This window comes from Notechis scutatus, chromosome 1, assembly GCF_049901735.1.
Source record: "Notechis scutatus isolate UNSWTSFEM ecotype Mainland chromosome 1, rNotScu1.2, whole genome shotgun sequence".
Classification (NCBI taxonomy): Eukaryota; Metazoa; Chordata; class Lepidosauria; order Squamata; family Elapidae; genus Notechis; species Notechis scutatus.
In genome coordinates this window covers 77,495,496-77,516,997 of record NC_142009.1, presented here as the reverse complement: position 1 = coordinate 77,516,997, position 21,502 = coordinate 77,495,496, and the positions used below count along the sequence as shown (strand labels likewise).

General features: G+C 34.0%; 1 protein-coding gene across 39 annotated transcripts in view; it reads left to right on the top strand.

The window, feature by feature from the left end:
- Positions 1–20,406, top strand: part of AFDN (afadin, adherens junction formation factor) — a 99,277-nt gene extending 78,871 nt beyond the window's left edge. For 18 of the 39 annotated variants that reach the window (XM_087968681.1, XM_087968566.1, XM_087968674.1 and 15 more), the window contains 12 exons: positions 1,235–1,300; positions 1,431–1,504; positions 4,167–4,285; positions 5,330–5,524; positions 6,068–6,159; positions 6,256–6,444; positions 7,725–8,741; positions 10,046–10,081; positions 11,946–12,080; positions 13,735–14,248; positions 17,535–17,616; positions 18,241–20,406. In XM_087968681.1, coding sequence (XP_087824807.1) covers positions 1,235–1,300; positions 1,431–1,504; positions 4,167–4,285; positions 5,330–5,524; positions 6,068–6,159; positions 6,256–6,444; positions 7,725–8,741; positions 10,046–10,081; positions 11,946–12,080; positions 13,735–14,248; positions 17,535–17,616; positions 18,241–18,385 — 2,664 coding nt within the window. In that variant the 3' untranslated portion in view covers positions 18,386–20,406. The remainder of the gene's footprint in view (positions 1–1,234; positions 1,301–1,430; positions 1,505–4,166; positions 4,286–5,329; positions 5,525–6,067; positions 6,160–6,255; positions 6,445–7,724; positions 8,742–10,045; positions 10,082–11,945; positions 12,081–13,734; positions 14,249–17,534; positions 17,617–18,240) is intronic. The other 21 variants (XM_087968775.1, XM_087968761.1, XM_087968743.1 and 18 more) reach the window with 7 other exon arrangements.
- The last annotated feature ends 1,096 nt before the right edge of the window (positions 20,407–21,502 follow it).

Here is a 21,502-nt window from a genome sequence, read left to right as displayed (position 1 = left end):
TAATTCTGCAGGATCATCTTTTTATTGTACTCACCTGAAATGTCAAAATGTTTAAGGAAAGCAGAATCTTATTCTGATTGAACATTATTTTAAATGAAATGTGAATCTACAAAGCATGATGGGAGTTGATATATTCCAGTGGTAACAGCTATTAGAAAACCTTTAACGAATAGATTAATCTTGTGGCTTCTGAGTAACTTCTCTGTGAAAATGGTCAACCCATTCATCATCAGAGTTGGTTCAGGTGATTTACTTGCTCCCTTTCTTCTCCACCATTGCACAGGTGTCTTTCCCAAAGCTGTATACTCTGTGGAAAAAGACAATCATCACAGACAACATATACCATTTTTAGACTAAATGCATTCAGAGTTTTTTTTTAACTTAGAAACATTGTTAGAAACATGTACATAGGTTGTCTAAGCTCCTCAGACTGTCAGGAATTAAATGTTTGCATTGGCCTCTACTGGAGGAAGGAGCAACTCTATTGCAAATGCTACTATTTGCACCTCAGCTTCTGTAAAGGAAATTTCTCATACTTGATGTCCATAACCAAAAGAATAAAAAATACAGTACAGTTAGTTGCCAAAGGTCTGACTTAAGTGCAGGTAGTCCTGTTGGCTATGGACAACGTTGGCTCCCTCAGCTAAGAAATTGAGATGAACACTGCCTACTAGAGTTGGATATGACTGGACAGGGGAAATCATTACGTTTAGGAATAATTTACCTTCAAATTTAATAGACTGACTTCCAGATATGCAATTTCTTTCATTCCAATCTGAAATACAAAAACAGCAATAGTGGCTATCCTTGTTAGAATAAAATGCTTTCTACATATGGTACTTGAGATGGCTTTATTACTGACATTGAGATGATGCATAAGATGATGGTAAATTCTATAGAAGTGTGTAAAATATTGCTGGAAGGAATATACCTCTCCAGACATTGCTAGCTTGATTTCTCACCATCAGTCATTGTTAAGCAATGCTACTTATTTTACTTTGTTGCTAAAAATGTGTTGTCTTCTGTAGTGTGTTATAGTAAATGCATTATATTCTATAATACATTTATAGTTAAATATATTTCCTAAGATTGCTTCAAAAAATTACACTGTGATCCATTCGATGGATATTTGTAAATAAGAGAATCTAAATCAGTTAGACCACTCTTATAAAATGTCTTTATGATTATAGCCTTAGCATTTATTTATTTTTTAAATTGCTTCATATCTTTTTAGGGTGCTGGTCAAGATAAACTTGGCATCTATGTCAAATCTGTGGTAAAAGGTGGTGCTGCAGATGTGGTTAGTATTATTTGTAATTATTGTAAAAAAAATTGTTTAGTGTTTTAATTTCAAATATTTCTAAACTGCATGAAATCTGTTTTCATGTCGTGAAATAATGGAACTCTTACTTTGTCAAATATGTAACCAGGATGGTCGATTGGCTGCAGGGGATCAGTTGCTTAGTGTGGATGGGCGCAGTTTGGTTGGACTTTCTCAAGAAAGGTATATCATACTCTCTGGAAATTGTAAACATAGTAGCAGAGATTTGTACATGATGTAAAACAGGTGTGACTTGTTTGTTTTCTGTATTTTTTCTTCTTACCTAGTTTATGTTTCTCCATCATAGCTCAATATATTATTACTCATACCACAAGGGCTGAAATGAATCATTTTCACGCAGAACATTTTTAGTATAGATATATATGGTAGGGCCTAGAATAACTTGCCGCAGCCATTTCGTTGTGCCCATCTTGCGGCGGCCAACTCACCAAGGGACAACTCACCATAGCTAACTCCATGTGGGATAACTCAATGTTATAAATGTTATCCATCACTGTTTCTTTGACATTATTTCTTTGTCATTATTCTGACAATAATGTCAAAGAAACAGTGGAGGATAACATTTATGGTATTGAGTTATCTCACATGGAATTGCCTGCAGTGAGTTATTCTGCGGCAACTTGGCTGCAGCGAGTTGGCCACAGTGAGATGGCCGTGGGGAAATGGCTGCAGTGAATTGTCCCATTCCATCCATATATGATTGTGCTTAAAACGTGAACCCTTTTGATTTTTCAAATTATACTTCCTCATTTATTATGGAAAATGGTCCAAAGCTACCCTACAAATTTCTGTCTAACAGAAGTATGTGGGCAGCAACTTATTGTTTCCAGTGTCTTTTAATCACCTTAACCACTACATTAAGATTTCAATAGAATTTACTGGTACAATTCAAAATTTATATTCCATCAATGATGGCAAGCCATTTCTGTCCAGAGGTAGCAAAGCAGGCTTAAACTGCTTTCATACTGCCACTGTGTGATTCTGGCAGTTACTCCAATTAAATCATGAGCCTTGAGCCACTCTCCCAAAATTTCACTGTCACCCTTGATCCTGTTTCCCCACCCCCCCACCCCTCTGGGTATATCATCCAACAAAAAACGTCCATAGCCAAGAGTCATCAGTCATGCTCTCCAATTAGATTTTTTTGAGGCAGAAGCTTCAGCCATCTAATCAGTCTTTGAAGAAAATATGAACAGAATGTACTTTCGATTTCACAGTGTTGCCTGCTCTTTGAAACCCCCCCACCCTCTTTCTGTTGTCAACTATAAAACATGTACACAAAATGTTTTATGAGTTGACACTATGTTTTACACATGGAGTAAAAATTCGTATGATGGAATACAATGTTTATCTTTAGCCAAACATAATGCTTTTTATTTAAGCCAAAAAGTTCTATTTTAGTCTCATCCATCCATAGAACATACTTCCAATAGGTTGGCTTTTCCACAGGGTCTTTCACAAACTGTAGGCAAGTATCAGTGTTCTTTTTTGAGAATAGTGGCACCCTTGCAACACTTCCATGCATGCTATTGTTATTCAGTGTTCTCCTGATAGTGACTCCTAGGATTTGAGTGGGAACTCAAGGTCATAGGTCATATTTATGAAAATATAATTAAACAACAAAAGGGTTCACAAACTTTTAAGCACCATTGTAGCTTGCAGTATTTCTGGAAGTTATAAAATGAATAAGATATAACATTACTGAGTAATATACTTGAGCATTGTATTGCAGATTGTAGTATCACTATTAGAATTTTAAGGACAATTAAACAAATTGTAACTTATTGGATCATTGTTTCATTTTCTTACCTAATAAAGAGAACAGAATGACAACGTGAGCAAAAATACAGTGGGAATGGGAGCAACTTCTGACTTCCTGTTGACTTCCCCGTTGATATTCCTTGTGGGAAGCTGGCAATGAGCATCAGAAATTGCCCTTTCCCTTCCCTTCCCTTCCCTCCCCTTCCCTTCCCTTATGAAGCAGCATTTAGCTCTGTTCAAAACAGATACAAACATTTCAGTAGTATATAAATAAGTTCTTTTTTCTGGGTTATGAAAAAGATATGGCATAATCCACTTGTTTTTACTATGATACTCCTTATAGAACCCAAAGGGCCTCACTAGAACTAAAACATAGTGCCAAAAAATCAGTTCTTGTTCCTAATGTGCAAATACCATTGTTTATAAATGAGTCTTAGGCACATAATTATGGCAAATAAAAAATTAATATTTGATTTCAGGTGGTTTGTACTCAAATATTAGAAAATTTTATTTAGATATGGAATGGAACAAGGCTTTTCTGTTTCTGTTTCAAACTTGTTTCAGGCAGAATTTTTGGGACCAAAGGGAAGAGCACAGAAAAGTGCCAAAGGCATCAGTAACTATAGCTGAAGGCAGACAGGAAAGAGAGAGAGAGACAGGAAAGAGAGGGAAGATCAAGAGATGCACAGGCTAGTGAAATATTCTAAGCAACAGAAGTGAGAGAAAGTATGCTTTGTACTTCCTTGCTAAAATTATTCCAGGGTCCTTGGAAGTTTTGCTTTGGCCAAAACCCAAAGCGACAAGAACATTCTGATTTTTTTTCCTGCTAAACTTAGCCAGATAGAAATTATTTGCTAAAATGACAAAATTATTTACTAGGATTTAATGTGTTTCTTATGTTTCTTTTCTATTTTATAAATGGTTCTATGGGATTCCTTTAAATAGTTTATTTATATCTATTGTGTACATTTTTCTACTGACTAAATGCTTCGAATTTGCTCTACAATAATTTGTTATTACTGGTTCTTGCAAACTCACCATTTTATTTCCAAATCTTACTCAGAGCCGCAGAACTGATGACAAGAACAGGATCAGTAGTCACACTAGAAGTGGCAAAACAAGGAGCAATTTACCATGGTTTAGCAACACTGTTAAATCAACCATCTCCAATGATGCAAAGAGGTAAACAACTAAAATACATTTGTCCACAGATAAAATCTACATTAAAAATTAATATAAAAATAAGGCATATTCAAGTACCTAGCATGTGATCTGATATGCTAATTGTTCTCTCCCTCAAGAAGGTTAAATGACCTTCTAGACCTAGTTAAGTTCTGCTCTAAGCAATGATATGGAATTGGCTTGCCACCTCCTTTTTCTAAGATGTTTTTTCAACGTTCCAGATTAGCGTACTACTGGAGAATTTTCCAGTGGTCTCCATTTGGTACAAACAAAAATCCTGGAAAGCTTTTTCAGGATTAACCTGCTACTATCTGCTTTTGAACATCCATGAGAGGACTTGCAAGTATTACTTTCCAAGCACCTTATTGTTTACTCTTAAAATCTTACAGAATTCAATGGGATGCTTAGAATTAATTCAATGGGATGTTTAGCATTCCATGTAGGATTGCCCTCTTAATTGAGTGGGATTTATATCCTCAGAATAATAACAACACTCTTTTCTCAATTTGTTGTTCTTAAAAGGGGATTATAATGACTTGATGAAAAAGTAGAGATTTGTGGTGTAAAGCAATTTGAATGTTAAGAGGTTTTATATAAAGATGTCTGTTTTTTCTAATGATCTTATTTGGTATAAAATTAGTCTGAAGTCCATTTGTGTAGTCTACTACTGTTGGTGAATTTTAGCTGTTCTTGAAACTCTCAATGATGTTTTCTAACTATAGAACATGGTTATAGTTTTAGTAAGAAACTAGGAATTATAACCTGGAGCATTGTGTAGGTAGTATAGACTGAAGAAAGTATAGAGCATTCCATTTGAGTTCTATAGGACTAGGAAATCCAAGCAAATTTGTAGCTAATTTTTTTTTATCTGCCTGACTCTACTTACATGAATTTTGCTTTTTGAAACTGTACATATGAAAAAGGTTAAAGAAGAATTTAGAAATGGGGTCTCTTCTAGCTTCATTGCAGACCAGACAAATTATTATGTCTCTGTGTCTGTCCCTCTCTGTCTCTCCCTCCCTCTCATACACATTCATTGTTCAGTTTCAGATCGTCGTGGCTCAGGTAAACCCCGTCCAAAGAGTGAAGGTTTTGAGCTATATAACAATTCTGCTCAGAATGGATCACCTGAAAGCCCTCAGATGCCTTGGACAGAATATAATGAACCAAAGAAATTACCAGGGGATGATAGACTGCTGAAAAATCGAGCTGATCACCGATCTAGTCCCAATGTAGCAAGTAAGCAAGCATCAGCTTACAACTGTTTTTGTGAATTAAGACCTGAAATAAGTCTAAACATTGGAATTTATATAACTATCATATAAATTAAATTATTAAAAATGAAATGTATTTTTGTATTAATTATTTAAATAATCTATATGGCTGCGCCACTCAAACAATGACCGTGGATGCTGCATTCGGTATTCCCAGTATGTTAGACTCGGGAACAAATTTAGATGAATAATTACATTCATAACCACCACCACCCCCAAACACACACACACACACACACACACACACACACACACACACACACACACACACACACACACACACACACAGGAAATCAAAGCCAAAGGGAAATATCCAAATTTTATTTCGCTTCTGAAGATTGACAGGGTTAGGGCCAGCCACATCTTATGGGGGAGACTGTTCCGAAGGGTTGGCACCACGGTGGAAAACATCGCTAAAGAAGAGCTAATAAGTCCTGTGGGCCTTGCTTTCCTTGTTTGAATGTTGATTTTACATTTGTTAACATTTAAATCTCTTTGCTCTCAATAGATCAGCCTCCAAGTCCTGGGACCAAAAAGGTTTATACTGGAGGAACTACAAATAAGATAACTTCAGTGTCTACTGGAAATCTTTGCACAGAGGTTAGAAGTACTGAAAAAAACTTTACCTGTGAATATTTATAAAAATGCTTGATATTATTTTTGACATCTATAAATGATATTTCTATATTTACACAGGAACAGGTACTACCAGCTAGACCTGAAGCATATCCAATTCCAACACAAACTTATACCAGAGAGTATTTCACATTTCCAGCCTCCAGGTCTCAAGATCGAATGGGTCCCATTCAGAATCAATGGGCAAGTTATGAAGAAAAGCCCCAAATTCCTGCTGAAAGTAATCACTATATCAATAGTGCAAATCAGGTTAGAAATAATTTGCTTCATCATATTAGTAGTTTGGAGATTGTAGATAGAATAAGAATTATAACTAGGACTGGTCTAGTATTACATTGTTTTAAAAATACCTTCATATTTTATCCAATTTTACTGTCTCTAAAATATAGTATTTGGCCAATTTCTAGACTAGAATCCTACACTCATTTATATTGTATTTGAAATCTGCTGCTTGTTTGTGTTGTTCTTAAAAAGCTGTCAATTTATATTTAGAATTGATGGTTGAAATACAGAAGTCTGATATTTTGTTAAATCACATTTAGAGCTTTTGAGAAAAAAAATGACTGTATAAGAATAAGTTAATTTTTAACAAGTGTAGAATGCCTGGTTTGTCTTTGTTTTTTTTCTAAATGTCCAAGACATTACTAATCTGTCAATGAATTTTAATATGTGCATTGTATTCATTGCTTTTGGACTAATAGAGCATAAGAAATACATTCATTGAAAACAAAGCATTTTTAGGTCATAATGAAGGTCTTTGAAAGAGAAGTACAGAAATGTTGCTTTTGTTCATAGCTGCCAGCTCTTCTGCCTGGTCTGTTTTGTACTTAAAATAACTTGTAGAAGTACATAGCAAAGTTTGTAAAGCTTATAAACAGATTAGAAATTTTCAGGTATGTGGTACATTATTATTATATTTCTATATAGCAGTTGTATTTTGTATTTAATACTGCAGATCTTTGCAGTTAGCAACACAGTATATTTTGACACTGTAGCATTTAATAAGGAATTTATACTGCATTTAAATAATTTTCAGCATTGCAGAAACTAAAAAAATGAATAGGAGATTAACAATAAGTGGGATGAACAAATAGTTCCTTTTTCTTTGCAATATATTTGTGTGTGTGTGTGTGTGTAATTTTAATAAAAGTTGCCAAAGCAATGGGGGGAATGACAGGTTAGTTATTCATGTAAGCTCTTAGACCTAAATATTTCTTGGGAGCACAAGCTGTAAAAGTGATAATAGTTTGGCATTATTCTGAGGAAAAGCCTGGATTCTGCTGATATTGGACATAGTCCAAGATATTTTCAAAATCTTGTCTCAAGTCGTTTTAGAGTTTAACTTGATTGGAATGAAAAGCTACATGTAGAGCTTCAAACTTGTAATGTCACTTGTTACAATGCTGATTTTAAGAACAAGTGAATAAGCATTTCATAATCATCGTACAAAGGTAATAAACTGCCATTTAGTTCTTGCTGTATGGCCTATTAATATATGGAAACTAATGTTATATTCTTTTTTTTTTAAGCGTGTAACACGTTCTCAAGAGGAACTGCGGGATAACAACATTTATCAGGCAGAAAGGAATCAATTAGAAGTTGCCATGCAAAAAGATATGGAATATATTGATAGAAAATCAGATAGTGATCCATGGATGAATTCTTCTGTGGATTCTAGCACATCAAGCCAGGAGCATCTAAACAGTTCCTCTAAATGTATCCCCTCTGGATCTTCTTTGACCAAAAGTGGACCTGGCCGTTGGAAAACACCTATAATTACTCAACCAATGTTGCTAGCAGTTTCTCAGTCCACAAGGACAGACTTACCTCCCCCTCCCCCACCAATGCACTATGCAGCTGACTTTGATGGACTGCAAATGGATTTACCTCTCCCACCACCACCTCCACCTGCAAATCAGTTGGGGTCCCAGTCGTCTCAGGTTGCTGCTGCTGCAGAGCGCAAAAAGAGAGAAGAACATCAGAGATGGTATGAAAAGGAAAAAGCACGCTTGGAGGAAGAACGAGATAGAAAACGTCGAGAGCAGGAAAGAAAACTGGGGCAAATGCGTGCTCAGCCACTAATGCCAGCTCAGTCATTGCTTCCTCCTCTTCAGCAGGTGAAACCAGAGAAGCCTTCAACACTGCAAAGGTCTCATGAGACGGTCATTAGAGAATTGCAGCCCCAACAACAACCCCGAACAATTGAAAGAAGAGATCTCCAATATATCACCATAAGTAAAGAAGAACTGTCCTCTAGTGATAGTCTGTCTCCTGATCCCTGGAAAAGAGATGCTAAGGAGAAGCTGGAGAAGCAGCAGCAGATGCATATTGTGGATATGCTCAGTAAAGAGATTCAAGAACTTCAAAATAAGCCAGATCGAACAGGTGAAGAAAATGACCGCCTACGCAAGCTCATGCTGGAATGGCAGTTCCAAAAACGACTTCAAGAGTCAAAGCAAAAAGATGAGGATGAAGATGAGGAAGAAGATGATGACATTGATACTATGCTGATTATGCAACGACTAGAAGCTGAGAGAAGAGTGAGGGTAAAATGAGAGAATGAATTTCATGGGCTAAAATTCCCACATATTGCTAGCATAAATATAGATTAGTTATCACTATAGGATAAAGGAGGACTGGACTCTCATAATGTCCCTGTCTTTCATTGCATATAATGAAGTTGATTATTCTGATTTGTCGATTAAGTGGTGTTGCAAGCTATTACCCAGAAATTGCTAGGGGGAGGTAACCGTCTTTTGAGTTCCTTTTTTTTCAAAAACAAAATCCCTATCCTTATTTTTTTTATAATTTAAATTTGTACGATACAAATGTAATATTCCAGAACATTAGTGTAGCTTTTTAAATCTTTGACCACTAAAAGCTGTTTTAAATTTGTTTCATCTGTTAGTACATAGCATAATAGGAATTGGAATTTTCATTCCAAAGAGTAATAATTTTGTCTTTATCAGGAAAAATAGCTCTTTAGTAAATCTGCTTTCAAGAATACAGCTTCAAAAACAATCCCATACTTTGAAAAAAAAACCAAATTGTAGAATCTGTATTAGGGGCTATATAAATAACATTGATAAATGATCAAATTATAACAGAAACTTGATTTCAGCAACTTGGGTGTTATTTTTTTACAGCAATTGCTTTCTACTTTATGCTTCTTTTCCTGTTTTTAAAAGCTTTACTCTCCATTGCTGCTTTTAACACATTTTCTTGCTAAATGCATAGCGTTGTTTTTATTTATTTTTAATTTGGTTAACTTTTCTATACTGAAAATTAGGTAGATAAAATGAATGTAACCAACTATACATGGAATTGTTGCTAATTCTGATGTTGCCATTCAGCTTTCTAACCTAACTATAGATAAAAATCTACATACTATACAATTTTAAAACATTTCTTCTTCATTATTGAGCAGCTTGACATTACTATTATCAAATTTGCACCATATGCGTTGTTAAACTTTTTCTAAATAGTGCAAAATATATCTTGTATTTGTTGTGCAGAGTTTTAGAGCTCGCATTAGATCTGCTACTTATTAATGATAAATTTAAAGTAATATAACCAGTTGGCCATTTTCCCACAATACTCTGTTCTCTTGATATCGTGTAAATCTTTAAGAACAAATAAATGAATTAACAGAGTATACAGAAAATATTTTTTAAAAATCTCCTTTCCTGATTTATTTTGAGAGATTTGCTAACATAATATTAGACTGTCACACTGACATTTATTTTTATTCAGCTGTAGTAACAAAGAAAATGATTTTGGCATAGTGCAATCTAAATTTATCCTTATTTTCACTGTGCATCTTTCTTTTTCCTTCTCTTATTACCTGCAGCAGACTGCTTTGCCAGCAATCTCTGTTCTAGATTTGGTATGTTCTTATTTCTTTCTCTTTAATGCCTTTCCTTAATACTTTTTTTCTTTTTCTTTTTAATTATTGATAATCCAATGTGCATTGGATATTTGTTTATCTTTAGAGTGCTTCAGGGCAAGGAATAATACATTAAATTAGTGGTAAGCAAAAGATACTTACCTAATGCTTGAGGAATGCTCCTAATTTTTTCTTCTACTTTTCTTTTAAAGTTGTATTCTGTTTGCATATTTTACTTGTGAACTACTATAGTTAACCATATATTAACAATTTAACATATATCAGTAGATTGAAAACATTTTGTACAGGTGGGTTTCCATTGTTCATTTCCACATGCTTTAAAAAAAAAAACTTCCCTACATCATATATTTTAATGTATTTTAGCATTCCAATATATTATTTGTCTTCTTATTCAAGCTTTTGATAATTTGGTATTTACAGTTAGTTTTAATGATTTAGTTTTTGGAATAAACCTTTAGGATTAAACCTTTGAACTTAGATGATTTAAAATATTTTTACAAAAAATATTTCACACTTGTTGTTACCTACACTGATGGAAGAGCAGAACTGTATGTTACACTAAAAGCATCAAAATATATGAATAGTTTTATAATTTCATGATATGTTTTAGCTATTTTATTAACTGAAATCAAAATAAGATGTATTGTACTGATCAGTTTTATTAATCTATTATGACAGAGGTTTTAAATGAATCAGATCTGAGTAAATCACTCGGTGCAATATTCAGTTTCTCTTTCTTAAAACTAATTTTGAGTATTAAACTGAAAACCATAGATACTACAATTCAACAATGTAAAGAGTTTTTGGTATGTAATTCATACTTACTGAACTCAATATATTTCAAAGTGCAATTGATCATGACACAAGAAACCTATCAAATGGAATTATAATTAAAGATTTTACCTCCTTCCGTTTTATAAAAAATACTAATTTAGATTTTTCCCCCTTTAAAATAACACCACTTGGTGCAATGCTTGGAATTACAATATAATTTTAGCTGTTTTAAAAAGTGTGGGACAGAGTCCAGTAGTTCTCCTTTATTCTTTTGTCACACTTCTTCTCACAGGTGTTTAAAGGAGATGATAGTCATTTTTTGAGGAACACTTTTCTGAAAATGTTTGATTTCTACAAGATGTTTAATAATTTGAAATAGCTAGAGATCCTTATTTAATGTGATTAAATATTTGCACTTTAAAGCATGGATTTTCATTACTTTTCCAATTTTACAGAGATTCCAAATGCTCTTTTGCAGTAAAAAAACATTACTATATGAAAAAAGAAATCATAGACAGCTTAAATAACTGATATGTTGGGTTTACTGTCAAGATCAGAGGAATGTTATCTAGTGGGAAAAGAATAGAAGCTCATTGACCATAGTTAGTGCATCTTCCCAGAAGAACTGGTAAAACATAAGAGTTTGAACTATAAAAACAATGTCTCAGAACAGAAATACCTACAAAATCTATAGCATGGGTGTCCAATATTTTAGCTTGCCTGGGCTGCATTGAATGAAGAGGAACTATCTTGGCTGCATATAAAATATATAGTTAATAAGTTTAAAATTTACAATCTTGTAGGGCCTCATTACTAGCTATTCAGGTCCTCATGCAGGCCATGGGCCACAGGTTGTACATTCCTGATGAATATCATTTCTTCAGGAGAAAATTTCCTTTATAAGTTTTTTTCCCAAAATACAAAGAAAATTCCCAAGAGGAAATAATTATTAATTAGCTTCTTTTTTTAAAAAAAGGTTCTTTTGAACAGTAATGGGGATTTTCTTCATGAGATATTATTTCTGTCTTCGAAAGGATCTGAGGTAAAACACAAGATAAATCTTCATTAGTTACAGGATGAAGAGCGCAGACGGCAGCAGCAATTGGAGGAAATGCGCAAACGGGAAGCAGAAGATAGGGCCAGGCAAGAAGAAGAGCGCCGTCGCCAAGAGGAGGAGCGGACAAAGCGAGAGGCTGAGCAAAAGGTTTCACTTAATCTTCTATAATGTTGCATTCTTCACTTAAATTGGTTTGACCCACTGATATTACTAAGTTTCAACAAAGCTAGGAATAGAATTGTCAACAGTGGGTTTTATGGCTCTTAACATGTACGGTATTGAATTCTGTACACTACTTAAAATAAAAAGCAAGCTGACCCTGTTTGTAGATTTGCAATTTAAGGAAAAGAAAAATATATTTCATTATTCTTCAAGAGTCTTTGAGAAGCAGGCAGTATATAAACTAGTAAATGAAATCCAAATAAAATAAAAAGATATAGGAAGCTGAAAGTACAAGAAAAATGTAAGGACCTCAGATATTAAGTATAATGAAAAAAAAAATCAAAATGAAATCCCCTCCAGGAAGTAAGTCTAAAGGGGTAAAATTATTTTTAAAGCAATAAGAATAAAATTAGAAGTTTTGAAATCCTATTTTTAAAAAAGGTAGAAAGAAAAATCTGTCAGATTTAATTCAGAAGAATTAAATGAAGAACTTAATTCAGAAGAAACCATATCCAGTTAGACAATGACACTAAGTGGGTTTAAATAAGTGGGATTCATTAAACAAAAAGGGGAATGGATAGACAGTGGTCTGATCATGAGATGTTTTGGTTGTTAGGAAAAATTTTAAACATGAAGGAATCCCAAGTAAAATATTAGCATATAATATTAATTGTAGTTCATCTTCCCACCACCACCATTTTAATTTTTCATGTCCCTTCCACTTAAGACATATATGATACTGTGTTATACCATTTTAATGATTGAAATCTCATCCATTTTTTCCAAATGATAAATATTTGAATAAATATTGGAAGCTTAATATTAATGAATGAAACTATGGTTAGGCAGCATACTGAACTTCACTATCCTTCAGACTCCCTGCCAGTATTCTTTTAACTTAAAAGAAAAGTGAGGAAGTGACATTGATTGAAAATAAAAAAAGGAGTTACTTGTGTTTTGTATAGAAGTAGACCACTGGCTACCAAGAAAGGCAAAGGTAAGCAGGGCTGGGAAGTGGGTTTTTTTTTTTTTCCTTAGAGGTAGTGATGGAAAGCAACTTCATCATTCTGTTAAATAGACATCTTATGCCTTGTCATGGACACCATAGCTTTGTTTTTTTCAGAGTGGTCACTATCTTAAATATGTTTTATGGCTTAAAAAAATACTTAGCCCTCTTTTAAGGAAAACAATGGTATAAGTCAAGCCAAGGTTTAGGAATTAGTCTATAGGAGTGTTCCTTCAGTGGTGTATGTCTTTGTATAAACTCCTATATCCCATTTAAGGAAAGCAAAACATCAACAACAAAAAGACTGTCATTATCTCTGCTCTGCATGTTTAGTAAAATTACTTGTAAAGCTGACCTAAGACTCACTATGTTCTTCCTCCTTGCAACACTTTCTGCATTGCATTTATAATATCCCTCCTGCACTCAAAATCTGTTTCATAGGATTTCCTGCCTCTCAAGAGGCAGTTGGAGAGGGTGAATTTCACCCAAAGTTCAGTATTTAAAGCAGAAAGTGTGACTTTCTTCCTTGATAAAAGAAACAGTTATCCAAACCTTTTCTAATGTGAACATTTCCATGCATGCATTTGGTATTTGACATTTGCTGACATCCTTTTATTCCCTTTGGCTCAACAGAGGCGACAGGAAGAAGAATATTATAATCGCTTGGAAGCAGAGAGGCGCCGCCAGCATGATGAAGCAGAACGGCGATTGCTGGAGCCCGATGAGCCTGGTCTGTACAGACCTCCGCTTCCACGGGAATATGAATTCCCCTCCCCACCCCTTTCATCTAATGCTCCTCCTCCCCCACCTCAACGAAACACTTCTTACCTCAAAACTCAGGTCCTCTCTCCTGATACGATTTATACTGCCAAGTTTGTTGCATACAATGATGAGGAGGAGGAGGACTCCTGTCTAGCAACAGGTCAGAATAAGTACACCAGTACAAGAAAGTCTTGCGGTGACCTTCCTCCTGTCCCCCCTAAGCCACAGCAGCCCTCCCGCCAGCCACGCCCAGTCTCAGATGGTTTCTGTCTGTCCAACTCATGCCAGCCCTCCGTTGTCAATGCCAACAGTACTGCTAACAAAATGAGCCAACCCCCTCCCCCATTACACAAGCCAAGTTTCATCAATCCCAGCAACACAAAAGGTAGACGGAATATTTTAATGTACAATCTCTCTGAAAACTCTACAAATTTCCCACTAAAGTACTCTACTGAACAAAATCACTCTCGTGATTCTTTCTTACTTGATCACAATCTTGGGCGTGGTGATCCAACTCTCAATCTGATTTGTTGCTATAAATTTTATTTTAAACCTGTGGTCTTTCCATTTCTTTATCAAATTCTATAATTCTAACTTTCATATATTGAAAGCAAATGATTCTCAAAATTCCACTAAAAGTACTGTTGGGTTTGGCTTTGATCTACACCTCTTTCATTCACCATTTTTATTACTGTTATTCATTGGTCCATGGTGCTTTCACATTTCTGAGGTACATGTTTCTTGCGATAATATTTATTCGCTGTGGGAAGCAGTGGGCTTTTTGCTTATTACTTGCCATGTAAACAGTGTGCAAAAGGCTTTGAAAGTATATAAACCAACAGTTACATTTGAAGTGAAATGGGTGTATGTTTTAGAAAAAGCAAACAAAGCAGATAGATATAGTATACTTTTTATGAGGGTTCTACTATACATTGCTCAATATTGAAGTAAGGTTCTCTCCATTATGTTATTTTGCTTTATCCTATTTACATTCCTCACTTTCTTCTTTCCCCTTCATTATAAAATATGTAACTGAATAATACTGGCCATAAGTAGGTCCACTGGAACTCTGATGTCAAAGAATTACAAAGCTTTAGGTTGTAGCTGGTTTATGCTTTGACAAGATACAAGTAAAAGTCATATATTTGGAAGAAGGTAGAGCATTAGTAAGGTAGTCAAGGAATCATGGAAAAAGCCTGTAATCTAAAGTGGGTCATACCAGACTATTGTTCTTTTAGTAAAAGCAGATAATAATGCTATTGTTATTATAGTTAAGATAAGAAACTTCAGAATTATCATTCACTTCCTAAATGTAATGTTTCCCCAGACAGCCATAAGAGAACCCTGCCTATAGATAAATTTTGCCAATCATTACTTCATATTTTGGAAATGCTATATAATATATTTATAAAACAGTATAATGTGATAAACATCACTGTTAAATAAACCCATAACTGAATGACTGCACCCAGAAGTGCTTATTAATTGCTCCACTTCAGCTTGGAAATATTTGTATGGCACTGTCTTGAGCCCTGTCATGATCAACACTTTCAATAGTGACTTGGATGAGGTTGCTGAGGAGACTCTTTAGAAAATTTGATGATGACACAAAGCGATGAGAAGCAGCTAATGCTTTAGATATAAGTGAGAACATTAAAAAAGGTCTAGAAAGAATTGAGCATTTTGCTGAAATGAGTAAATGGAATTTAACAGAAATTTTAAAAACTCCAATTTAAGTAGGAAAAATGCAAGGTATATTTGTATAAGCAGTCAGTTAGTGGAACAGGCTATTACATGAAGACCTTCGCCAGAGGTCTTCAACTAGAAAGTAAATAGTTATCTGTCACATCTTGCATTTGGCAGAGGGTTGTACTAGATTATTCCCAAAGTCCCTAACAGTTATGATTCTGTGCTTCTGTACCTAATAATTTTTATTAAGATATATAAACAAGCTAAGAGTTGTTACTCAAAAATACCATATAATTTAATGTATCATCTGACCTCCGTATACGGTCTATAACATCCCTTTAATTATTTTAATATTTTTAAGTTTATAAATAGGTCACATATTCCATTTGAATTTTCAATCTTCTGTGAAGGATGTCTGCTTAAAGTAAAAAGCTCTTTGCACATAATACAAAATCGCTATGCAGCTTCTCTCTTCATCTCATTAACACTCATGTTGCTATCCTTAAACGAATGTATGGCAAACCGTGCTTCTGCAAAATTAAGCTCCTTCCATTAGATTGTTGGGATTACTTTAGAAGACTGGCACTCCTCAATCTGGGAATAAAATGTGAGCAACTATAACTAATACTAATGTGGATGAGCTTCTATGTTTAAATAAACTTTTCAACATAAAAAAGATAATATCCACAGAGCCTCGGTGGTGCAGTGGTTAGAGTGCAGTACTGCAGGCTACCTCTGCTGACAGCCGTCTGTCTGCAATTTGGCAAATCAAATCTCACCAGGCTCAAGGTTGACTCAGCCTTCCATCCTTCCGAGGTGGGTAAAATGAGGACCCAAAATTGTTGGGAGCAATATGCTGACTTTGTAAACTGCTTAGAGAGGGCTGTAAAGCACTATAAAGCAGTATATTAAGTGCTATTGCTATTCTGACAATAAGCTCAAAATTGGGCATGAAGCAAAGTTAATTTCTAACCACCATATTAATATTCTGAGTAGATTCCTGGTGTTTCCCTAGAAGTTTACCTCATTAAATTCAATTTCACACTTAATTCACTTAATTCATAATCTCACTAAATTCAGTTGGGATTTCTTAGAAATACCCATGCATTAAGTTCTCTTTAACTAATTGTTGGGCACCAGTCTGATATTAAATACAGCTTTATACTACTGAAATCTATAAAACATTTAAGTTCAATAACTGAATAAAGACTACTACTGGAAGGAGTGTGTGATATGTCTTTTGTGAACAAGGCTTACAAGAAAAACACATGCAGTATTTAAAAACTAAAAAGTGAGAATCTATGAAATGTGGGGAATGGGTTGATATTTCAAATGCAAATGATGTGTTTAATCTTGTGGCCTTTGGGGAAGATTTATTGGTAGTGTAAAGGGTTTGCTGTTTTTGCAATTGTGTTTGTTCATACTAGAGCAAAGTATAAAGGTGCAGTGCTGCAAAATGTATACAAAATAGACATTTTAAAAACAGAATTTCTAAATAGGCATTATAGAGTTATAGATTCATTGTGGACTCTGCAGTTGAAAGAATATATTGGAAAGTTGTCATAAGGCTATATTCTCAAATTCTGCACATTCTTAATATCTTATAATATGTTTTCATCTAGTCTTATAAACAGAAAGGCTAAAGCTTATTTTACAATTATTCATGCAGAGGGTCTAGTACAACCCTCTGCTTAAATTTCATTTAAATCACTGGAATTTTGGCAATTTGTATATGCAAGAATTGCCAAGTTTGGATATTTATTTCATTTATATTTGATTTCATTTATATTGTCCATGATGAAAAGTTGTCATGATAGAAATATTTGCCATTATTTTCAGTTTTCAATCATTTTTCCCTTTCTTATAAGGGAGCTGAAAGTGATAGGAGACTAGACCTAAAAGTATAGAGTCAGATCCATTTAAAGCACTGCACCTTTTGAGAAAAAAAATAGTTATTGTTATTTTACTTTCCTTTTACAAAGGCTCAAACTACACTGGATCTACTGGAGCACTTGCAGGTTCACAGGAACCTTATTCAGACTCAAGAGAGAAGAAATTGAAAAGGTAAAATGGAAATAAGTTTGCTTTTAAATGCTGCTTTATTGGTGTGAGATATTAACATATACTCCTGGTTGATGTTTAGGTAATTAAAGGTTTTTAAGGATCTAAAATATTTTTGAACATAGTAATGCATCCAATAAAAATGTTTAGGCCTGGGTAAAGTGTTGGACTAGGACATCAACTTTTAATTCATTTTTTAACTTTAGAAGCTTTCTGGGTAACTTTGGGTAAGTCATTCTATCTCAGTCCAGCCTAAATCATAAAAAGAAGTGATGAGAGGAAAATAGGTCTTGTACTGTGCAAGAAGCTAAATGTCATATATAAGTCAGTATATGTAATCTTGACATTATGTAGTTCATATGTAGAAATCCAGAAGTAGGGCATTGGAGTCATCTCAAATGTTAACCCACCTTATATACAATACACTACAAATGCTCTAATAGTATGAATAATGTAATGATGAAAAATTGTTATTTAATTATATGTCAATTTTTAATGTTTAGTAATTAATCTAGCTGATTTTTTTAAAGGATGTGAATGTTGTAGACCAAGCCTAATTAGAAAAACAGAATAGCTGCGTTTATAATGTATTTTTATAACATTGAATATTTTTTATATTTCCTGCAGTCAGGATACAGATATACCTGGTGCACCAGAGAACTTGACTTTCCGGGAGCGACAAAGACTCTTTTCCCAGGGTCAAGATGTGTCTAACAAAGTAAAGGCATCTAGGAAATTAACAGAATTGGAAAATGAATTAAATACAAAGTAGGATAACTGTCACCTTATCAAATAATCAGAAAATCTCTATGGAACTAGAGTTGGGGCAGTTCAAGGAGGAGCATCTCATATCAAATGAGATATTTTTTCCGTCTGGACTATTTCTTTCTAAACTATATGTTGCAATAGCAAGAAAATCAATTATTTGCCAAGTGCTTGTGGTTTATACAATTGAGGCACTGTAAAATATATTTTAATTAAATAAATCAAGTGTCATGTCCTTTTCCACATCATTGTCCTTTAGCTGCTTTTGGAACTGTCTGGAATTGTTGCTTCCTAGTCTTTTACAAAACATGTAAACATCTGTTAAGCAGAAAGAGTGGCTGTAGCTTGAACTGCCTAACTACCACGGCTTGTTGCACTGTAGATCTGATACAAGTGTAAGGTAATATAAAATTTTAAGAGATCTTGGGAGCTAGTCTTTCAGATTAGTATCATAATAGTGAACACTAGTATTAGGAGTCCAATTTCTATAAACCTTTGCTATAAACACACTTGATTATTAGAAGTAAAAGGGCTCCATTATCATGTCCATACTAAGCCACATAGATCATTCTATGTACATCTAGATTTTGGACATTAAATACTTGACTTGTTTTGATGGCAGTCCAGCAATGTAACAAGATATGCATCCTATTTTTCCCACTGTCTTCTCTCTTACACTGAAGTATTAATCACTTCTAAAACTTGAGTTTTGAAGCATTGATAAGAGTTTTAAAATAAGTAATATTGGACACTGGGTCTGGTGGTGCGTGTGCGTGTATGCGTATGTATTGTTTTAAAGCTATTCTGAAATTTCACACTTTAGCAATATGGAATAAACTTCAAGTGGTAGCTCCATTGTAGCCAAGATAAAACCAAAGTGAAATATTCACAAATAGACTAAAGATGTCAATTATCAGTAGCAGGCAATTAAGCACTACACGCAGGGGAAATGTGGTTATTTGTGGCTGCAAAAGGAAAGAAAAATTGCCTTTCAGTAAGAATTTCCTTTGAGGGAACCTGGCAATATTCTGATGGCATGGTCATCAAACATTCGTATAGAAAAGTGCTGGTCAAGGTACCTCTAGTTTGCTATTGTTCTTTTTGTTTATATTGTAGAAGATGTTGGCAGTTCAAGCTATTTTACACACTATGTTGCAGGATTATTTAATTTTTAAATAGTTGAAATCTGTTTCACCCACTGATCTTTCAGCTACATGTATAGCTGATGTTAAGAATAAAGACCTCATCTTAGTTTGTTTTTGCATTGTGTGATGCTTAAAACAATATATTGTGATTCTAAACAAATTTTCTATTTGATAAAAGTCCTTAATTGGGTTTTAGATGATTTTTCTGTATAATATGTTCTCTTATAAATATATATTTAGGGAATTATGCACACTTCCAAATGCAGAGGGTAGACTTTACTGCCTTAGAAATCACTTTTAATAAGAGTTGTATGATAAAAAAAATAAATGCAAGTTAATGATAAAATTGGAGTGTAAATATTTTTTTTACATAGTTCAGGTTTCTTATTTGAAAGTGTTCTTTTAATGTTCACCTGTTAAATATGAAGTAGGAGATTAAATTGGTTGAAAGTGTTAATGAAGGATCGCATGCTTGTTATGTCTGTTATTCAGGGAAAAAGGAGGTGTCCCCCAATTTATCTTAAGAACACTAGATATTCTGTGGCTGGAATACTATTGCTGCTAGAATTTAAGAAAAGAAATATTACTTACTGTGGAGTGGATTTGAACACTATTCGGCAGGGGCAGGCAACTTTACAACCCGTGGATTTCAACTCCCAGAATTCCTGAGCCAGGAATTCTGGGAGTTGAAGTCTACAGGTCATAAAGCTGCCATAGTTGTCCACCCCTGCTTATTGGGCATTCAAGCCATGTGAATATGAATAAAAATGCTTTTCATAAGTTGGTGCATTATGGAGAAAACAACATAAGAACTGCTGTGGTTTCCCATTTCTACTGTATTTCACTTGCAACCTATTTTTAATAAACTTTGTATTGTATTTAACTTTGCACTGTATAATGTCTGATCAGGAGTATTTGTTCATATTATCCAGACATATTTTCTGTTGCAATATTAACACTTGCTAGGAATTATAATCTGGGAGAATTAAACCCGTTTAATTCAAGCTATTGATTATTATATGAAAAATTAAAATGACATCTATTTTTATAGCTAAAGGTTTTATGAAATATTTGATTTCCAATGCATACAGTCTCTATTAGAAGTTCAGAGTTTCTTTACCCAGATCTTCTTCCATCTAGACAAAAAATATGGCCAAGTATAAAAGAAGTAAATCACAATAAAGTCTTATTAAAGTTAAATTACAACTAACAATTAATTTAAAGACCTGTAAGGCAATCCAAAGAATGTACTTCACATGTAGTATTCTATATAATGTACTGAACGTGAATAACTAACGAAGTTTTAGTAGTTCAAATATAGCTGTTTCACAACATTTAATAGTTACTGGCAATAAATTAAAATTAAAAACAAAAAACCCAATACTTACATTTAACAATCAGCAATATAATATATGAGTGCATATTTTAAATCATGCTTAATTTCTGAGAAGGTGGAAAAAAGCTGCTTCACTTTCCAGAATTTTTGTCTGAATGCTTCTGAAGGATAGCTCTCCTTACAGTAATTAATATCTGACACATAAGTTACTACTCTTATCAAACTGAATTTTATAAGCTGGCATTCATGCACAGTGCATTTCTTCAGCATAGGAAAATAGTCTTCATATCTGCTCCTGCTTCTTAAATGGGATTTTCAGTTGTCATGCTTCTGACTGTAATCACTTGTGGTACGACAGAAAATTAAGATAAAATAATGTAAAAAAGAACAGCTGGAAGAGGAAAAGAAATGGAGTTGAACATACTTCATTTAGTACACTTAGTTTAATGCAAGTAAAGAATATCAACTTTTCTTAATTTCTTAAATCAGTAAACCCTGCTATTGTAGATACATATCTTCCTATATATTGTAAAATGTTCGTAATTTTATGCTTATTTTAAAAAGTTCAGAACTTTAACCATTCTGTTTCTAGCTTCAAATATAATGTTTCTTTGAGAGTTACATTTCTGATAGTGATTACTTG